Source organism: Monopterus albus, unplaced genomic scaffold (genome assembly GCF_001952655.1).
Source record: "Monopterus albus unplaced genomic scaffold, M_albus_1.0 scaffold37.1, whole genome shotgun sequence".
NCBI lineage: Eukaryota > Metazoa > Chordata > Actinopteri > Synbranchiformes > Synbranchidae > Monopterus > Monopterus albus.
This window is the reverse complement of record NW_018127917.1, coordinates 117700-124904: the sequence shown is the minus strand read 5'-3', so window position 1 is coordinate 124904 and position 7205 is coordinate 117700. Positions and strand designations below refer to the sequence as shown.

At 41.1% G+C, this 7205-nt stretch overlaps 1 protein-coding gene across 3 annotated transcripts in view; it reads left to right on the top strand.

The window, feature by feature from the left end:
• gak (cyclin G associated kinase) overlaps positions 1–7205 on the top strand; it is a 23553-nt gene that overhangs the window by 11284 nt on the left and 5064 nt on the right. For 2 of the 3 annotated variants that reach the window (XM_020598251.1, XM_020598249.1), the window contains 15 exons: positions 416–533; positions 1354–1362; positions 3109–3158; positions 3296–3444; positions 3555–3677; positions 3820–3953; positions 4147–4341; positions 4444–4561; positions 4714–4793; positions 5029–5222; positions 5351–5506; positions 5719–5885; positions 6034–6268; positions 6351–6545; positions 6866–7003. In XM_020598251.1, coding sequence (XP_020453907.1) covers positions 416–533; positions 1354–1362; positions 3109–3158; positions 3296–3444; positions 3555–3677; positions 3820–3953; positions 4147–4341; positions 4444–4561; positions 4714–4793; positions 5029–5222; positions 5351–5506; positions 5719–5885; positions 6034–6268; positions 6351–6545; positions 6866–7003 — 2061 coding nt within the window. The remainder of the gene's footprint in view (positions 1–415; positions 534–1353; positions 1363–3108; positions 3159–3295; positions 3445–3554; positions 3678–3819; positions 3954–4146; positions 4342–4443; positions 4562–4713; positions 4794–5028; positions 5223–5350; positions 5507–5718; positions 5886–6033; positions 6269–6350; positions 6546–6865; positions 7004–7205) is intronic. The other variant, XM_020598252.1, reaches the window with a different exon arrangement.

Here is a 7205-nt window from a genome sequence, read left to right as displayed (position 1 = left end):
CTGCCCATTCATAATGTTACATCGGTCTGAGTCATCTGTCTGTTGTATCTCAACATCAGGCAGCTTCACCTCAGCTGAAAGCAACTTATTTTATCCAGTGGATTTATGTGAAAGTAAATCAGAAGACTCCTTTGAACCCTTGTTGTTAAACCACTTGTCAGGTGTTTGCGTGTGTTTTTCATGAGTGTAACTCACAATGTACCTTTTTTGACACTTCATGCCCATATCGACATGTATAGAATATATTTTTCTAGACAATAACATTTACTTTTTGGTTTTGTAACCTGAGCGTTTCTAATATATTTAGGTCTGTTTAACTTTGACCTTATTTTATGTAGTTTAACCCAGTGTCAGTGTTTATGCTATGACAGTGTCTGGAAATTTATCATGTTTAGCATTATGTCTTCCCTTATAGGCATCTATGATCCTGATCAGTCAGGCAGTGGCCTTTTGGATATCTTAAGGGGAGGAACAGAGCGCTTCCTGACCAACATAAAGGACACCTCCTCTAAGGTCATCCAGTCAGTAGCTAGGTGAGATGCCCTAACCTTTTTACCATCAATGTTATTGTTGTATTTAATCATATTCCATTTTAAGGCATGTGCGCAGTTAATCTTTGTTGACATAACAGATCAGCTAGCACTGATTTATTTATATCAATGTTTCCCCACTTGACATAGCATGGGCATGTGTTGCTAAATGGATAGCATGATTCCCATTATGTTTAGAAGTATGCGCTCATGATTCTATAAGGAAATTTCAACGCAGGAATCTATCAAATACCATAGCAAAGGAACAATATGTTGTTGTCATCATGTTTCATCAGTTTCATTAATCTGAAGTAAATGTGGAAGATTATACACCTGCAAATTGTCTATGTAACCATACTCGCACCCACCCTGCCCCCAGGTTTACCTTTTTAAAAGGAACAGTTTGCTGCTTTGTGTGGTTCTCCACCCTGATGGCAGACTTTGCAGTTGGGTTTGTCCCAGGGGAAGATGAAACTTTATCCAGATTATCTTTCTTTGTAGTTATTTCACCAGCGACCACCAGTCAGTAAGTCAGTAGATGATGGGAGGGATCTTCTCTGCTACACTTGGCTGCACCAGTCAGTGACACCGCAGAAATTACTGACAGTGTTTATTGAAGATGTTATAGACAGGCATGTGTATACAAGAGTTGAAAGTAAACAAAGTGTTCCTGTAATTTCCACTTTATCTATATGAGCCAAAATTTGATGTTTCATTTGATTATTCTAACATCAGTTTGTTCCATTAGTTTGGTTGTTTTGTTTCTTTTGTTTTTTTCCTCTGCCCCAATCCCTCATGGTCCCACTATGTGTCCATCACCTAGCAACCCAAGGTAAATATGGGTCAGAGAAGTGCATCAATTCATGCTCTGGTCTGCGTGTTCCACAGTTTGTGTTTGATTTAGAACCTACTAAGCTGTTTTTGTGCTGTGTCTATTGTCATCACAGTTGCTGATCCTAACTTATTCAATAACTCAAATGAATGCAGAGCATGATGTGAATGGACAGATGAGTATTGTTTTAAAACTGAATGGAAGGGTCCAGTTATTGGTAAAGTGCATCAGCACATAAAAAAGAGAGGAGAACAATACTCTCTATGCATGGTATTGGAAATTGTTAGTAACAAGTTTAACAATGAAATTGTGATAAAATAAGAAGTGATGATGTAGCAATATTTCTTTGTTTGACAAGATGCATTATAAGATGTCTTTATTAAAGCAGTGCAAATGCAGTTTCCCAGCTGTTGTCATACCACTAGTACAGTATATGTGTTTAATGTATATGGGCAAACATGCTTTTGAAGTTTTAGCTGTCTAAAGCTGACGGCTATCTAAAACTGTCAGCTTTAGACAGCACATATCAGTGGTCCCCAGCCTTTACTGACAGACTAGCCCCACCAGCCCCATCAGATAGACTGAAGTAACCCTTCTTCATTACCATCATTATTTCAACCATTCCATTACTTTTGACTAACTTTTACAACTGTTCATCCATGACTTTGTGATTTCAGCCTTTTCAGCCTTTATCTGTTGCACATAACTGTTTAACCATTAATTTTAGCTTCCTACTTAACCAATTATTTTTAGCTAATCATTATAGCAAAATTTCTATTTATTACCTTAAGCTAACTATTGTAACTTTTTACCCATTACTTGCAGCTAACATTTGAACTGTGTATCTGTACTTTCAGCCATTTATCACCTCTAACAGTTTTAATGTGTCTGTTCATTTGCTTTTCATGCACATGCAACACGTGCATTTCATGTATTAAATTCATCTCTCCCACTCACTACGTGGGTCTTATGTATGTGTGTATGTATATATATTTAACTTGTAATATTTAGTTGAGCTACAATCTTTCCATGGTGCCCCCATGCAATGTTATACGTGTCCCCTGGTTAGGAATCACTGGCCTATATGAATGAGTGAATGGTAGTTTAAAAGGTTTAAAGTGGTTCCACTGCTTATGAAATCACTATTTCAGCAACATTTGTATCCATACTAGCATCATCTGTGTTCTACCACCATACATATAAAACTTGAGTGTCATCAGCATAGATCACTTGGCCCACACTTTGTACTAAATTTTAATGTACTAGGAATCGTGCACCATTATTTCTGCTGTTGTCATTGTTCCAGTAGGATTTTCATTAACTGTTATCAATTATGTATTAATAAAGCATAACACTAAGGATTTCTCTGCATGTATTCACACATGATAACAAGCATCTGCCAGATGCATGTGTTATTTATTGATTTGGAGTAAAGATGAACTGGGGATCATCTTAGTCTAGTTAGTTTTTTTTTGGGACAACCTCCATCAAAACTCATTGAAATTCTCTTGATCATGTGCATCTTCATCCTGCAACATTCTACTTTCAAAACTCACTTTAGTGTATCATAACACAAAGCTTTCTGGTCTCTGAACCACCTTGTGTTACTCAGCTGTTTGTTAATGGCTATATTTGTGAAGTCTCCCAGACCTTAGTCAGACTGTTTTATGTCCCTTTCTGTGTCTTGCAGTGAATTGTGTTGTGTACCTACTTCTTTTATAAGTATACTTGTAATTTCCCTTACAGCTATGCCAAAGGGGACCTAGACATTTCATACATTACCTCGAGAATAGCAGGTAAGCATAGTACCCTTTATAAATCTCATTTCAACTTCTACTACTTACTCAATTATTTTTAATATTCTGTTGCTATATAATTTTGCAATTTAGTCATTGTGTAAAATTAATTCCAAAATGTGTCTGTGTGTGTCTAGTCATGTCTTTTCCAGCAGAGGGGGTGGAGTCGGCGATAAAGAACAACATTGAGGAAGTTCGCCTGTTCCTGGATTCACGTCATCCTGGCCACTATGCTGTCTACAACCTCTCCAAGCGATCGTACAGACCTTCTCGATTCCACAACAGGGTAGGAAATGTGTTTGTGTGTGTGCGTGCACATACAAGTAGGGTTATGTTTTCACTGATGTGCAGCCATACAAGTGTTTTTTTTGTTTGTTTGTTTTTCTGGGTGTGTAGGTTTCAGAGTGTAACTGGCAAGTGCGTCGTGCCCCTAACCTCCGCAGTCTCTACAATGTTTGTAAGAACATGCATCTATGGCTCAAACAAGATCAGAGAAACATCTGTATAGTACACTGTCTGGTAAGTAGTGTCTTGTCCTTCATGCATGCTCAGATGGGGAGAGGGGGTAAGAGGAAGCCAAGATTGAGACATAAAATGACAAAGAGAAATAAAATGATGACACCTGGAATATCCTTGTGACCTTCACCTTTTTTTTTTGTAGGATGGCAGGGCAGCATCAGCGGTGGCAGTGTGCTCCTTCCTGTGTTTCTGTCGCCTTTTCACCACAGCTGAGGCTGCTGTCTACATGTTCTCAATGAAACGCTGCCCACCTGGCATAGCACCCTCACACAAGAGGTATAAAAACACTCACCCACACATAAATAAATTCAAAGGTATAAAAAGGGAGGTTAGTTTAGGGGTTTGTGGGTCATATGTACCTTTTAGAGTCGAGTAGGTACTTTATTGATCCCTCAGTGTCGAAATTTCTGTATAGAAACAAAATATTCTATAAACAATGTATAATCTCGATCTTGCTTTTGATTGTCAGGTATATAGAGTATATGTGTGACATGATGGCAGAGGAACCCATCATTCCCCACAGCAAGCCTATAATTATTCATTCCATCACCATGACACCCGTGCCACTGTTCAACAAGCAGCGTAATGGATGCAGGCCATTCTGTGAAGTTTATGTTGGAGACGAGAGGGTCCTCACAACATCACAGGAGTACGACAAGATGAGGTACGTTTAAGGCTGTCTGTCACCTTGTCTTTAATTTTAAAGATGTATTAAAACAATCCTTTTCATTCCTTCTCTCATTCACTTCTTGTTTGTTCTTTTCAGGGATTTTAAGATTGAGGACGGGAGAGCGGAGATTCCCCTCAATGTTATAGTCCAGGGAGATGTACTGGTGGTGATCTATCATGCAAGATCTACACTGGGAGGACGGCTACAGGCCAAGGTATATACATACACACAAACTGAGTACATTGGATTCTACAAAAATATCAGAGACAACTCTAGCATATAAAGCATCTTTGTTGAAGTGGAGGCAGTGCTGTGCTGAGCACTCATTGTTACTCACATTCTGTATTTTATACTGTTCCGTTTCAGATGGCATCCATGAAAATGTTTCAGATCCAGTTCCACACAGGCTTTGTGCCCAGAAATGCGACCACTGTCAAGTTTGCCAAGTATGTATACTTCCCTGAACCTTACAGCAGTTTCAAATGAAAATCATCCATTCACTGCTGCAGATTTCCTTCTACTTGCTTGATGTTGTTGGCTCTTCTAAGACTAACAGCTTGTTGCTGTCTTAAAATTATGTTAAAGTAATGTTAGTATTAGTTAGTACTTCTAATTTAAGTCAGACCTTCTATCATGTGGTTTCTTAACAACTTCCTCTTTCCCATATGACTGTTCTGTCAGGTATGACTTGGATGCCTGCGACATCCAGGAGAAGTACCCAGACCTGTTCCAGGTCCATTTGGACATCGAGGTGGAACCCAGGGACAGGCCCAGCACCAAGACCCCTCCTTGGGAGGGCTTCCAAACCAAGGGCCTGAACCCCAAAATCCTTTTTTCTTCTCGTGATGAACAGCAGGAGATCCTCAGCAAATTTGGTAGGTGGGATAAGGTTTAGACATCTTTCTTCTTTTCTGTTTCCAAGCTCATTGGAAACATATTTTTCTCTCATTTTTTGAGCTCACTCATATACAGTAAACTAAATGGTAAACCTTAATCACTGCAGGTAAGCCCGAGCTGCCTCGCCAGCCAGGCTCCTCAGCGTTTTATGACTCAGAGTCGCCCCAGCCAGCTCAGATTCCAGAAGGCACCAATGCAACAGAACAACAGTCTCTCGAGAGCAGCAATACCAACAACTTCTTTCAGACACTAGATTGGGAAGGTACTATATTTATCTTCTCATGATAATATTTTGAATTTAAAATTCATTCCCATTATTCTGGTTAATGTCTTTATTCTTCCATTATGGTCCCTGCCTTAGTTTTTCCAGACAAACCATAAAAGATTTTTTCACCTCTTGATTCACCATGCCCCTTGCTGTCTGATTTCAACAAGTGCCTTAAAATCTCACTGATCAGCTTCTTGTATATGTAGATGTGAGTGGCCCTCAGGATGCCTCAGACAGTCAAGGAGGGGCATCCATAAATGACCAGGAGGAGCTGAGTGATCAGTCAGAAGGAGAGTCCTGCTCGTATTCTGGCCCCGGTGTGGAGCCACTGTCACGTGACCCCAGTGAACCGCTGTTTGATGCTGATTTCCAGGTGGGGAAAAGTCCTGGATGTCTGATACCATTTTATGCCCCTAATACAGCATGACTTCTTTTATCATGCAACCTGACGGTGTTATGAAGTGGAGTCTTTCTTATCCATTCATTTCAGTTTTTTCTTGGTGTCTCTGTCTCACCCTCAGACGTCCCCTCCTGCAGCCCAGGAATCTCCTGTTGGTGACACCGCTGACCTGTTGGGTTTGAACTCGGCCTCCTCCTCTACTCCTCATCAAGAAGTCCAGGACGGACTGAAAGCTGCATCCAGCAACTGCGATCTCCTTAATGACCTGTTTGCACCACCTGCCGGTCAGACAGGGGCAGTACAGGAAGACTTGTTCTTTAGTGAGCCAACAAGTGGGGCCTCAGCAGACCCAAAACGTAAGAGTGGAAGCTTAAGTTGCAGATTAAACTGTTAAAAAAAATCTTCCACTTATCTTCCATCTTTGTGTCTGTGCTCCAGCCATGGGTGACCTGTTTGATCCATTTGGGATGAGGTCTGGCTCCGGTGTCGGCTCCAGTTTGGGTTCATCTAGGCAGGCCTCTGGACCAGACCTGTTTGGAGACTTGTTGGGTTCTGATAGTTCAGCCACCAGCGGCTTCAGTTCAGCGCACAATAACCCCACTCCTGCTTCCAACACCAGCCTCTTTAACCTCAGTAAGTAAATCAGCATTATGTCCCAAATATCTAATGTACCTCTGCTGCTTCATCATAGCTCACTGTCAGCTTCAAAGAGATATGATGATTATACACACCTCACTCCAACTCACCAGCAACAGAACTCCCTACAATCTCTTAAAATCTTCTGTGTTTTTTGTTTTATTTTGTTTTGGTTTGTCTTTTTGACAAATCATTTTCCTTTTTTCTACAAACCCTTATATGGGTGTTCCATTGCTCCTTCTGTTGACATTTAGTGGCTAAATGTAGCATGCTAAAGTTTGTAATTGGTAATACTTTGGATGTTTGTGTCTAAACAGACAAGCTAGCAAATGATGTCCCTAAGATGACATCATCAGCCAGCCAACCTGACCTGCTTGGCGGATGGGACAGCTGGGCAGCTGGCACCACCACTGCCATGAGCACCACCACCAGCAGACCCAGCTATACTAACACAGGTAGGTAGAGAAACCTCCCTCCATCCATCCATCCATCCATTTTCTTCCGTTTATCTGGGACCGGGTCGCGGGGTCAGCAGTCTAAGCAAAGATGCCCAGACTTCTCTCTCTCCAGACACTTCCTTCAGCTCCTCCGGGGGAATGCTGAGGCGTTCCCAGGCCAGCCGAGCGACATAGTCCCTCCAGCGTGTCCTGGGTCTTC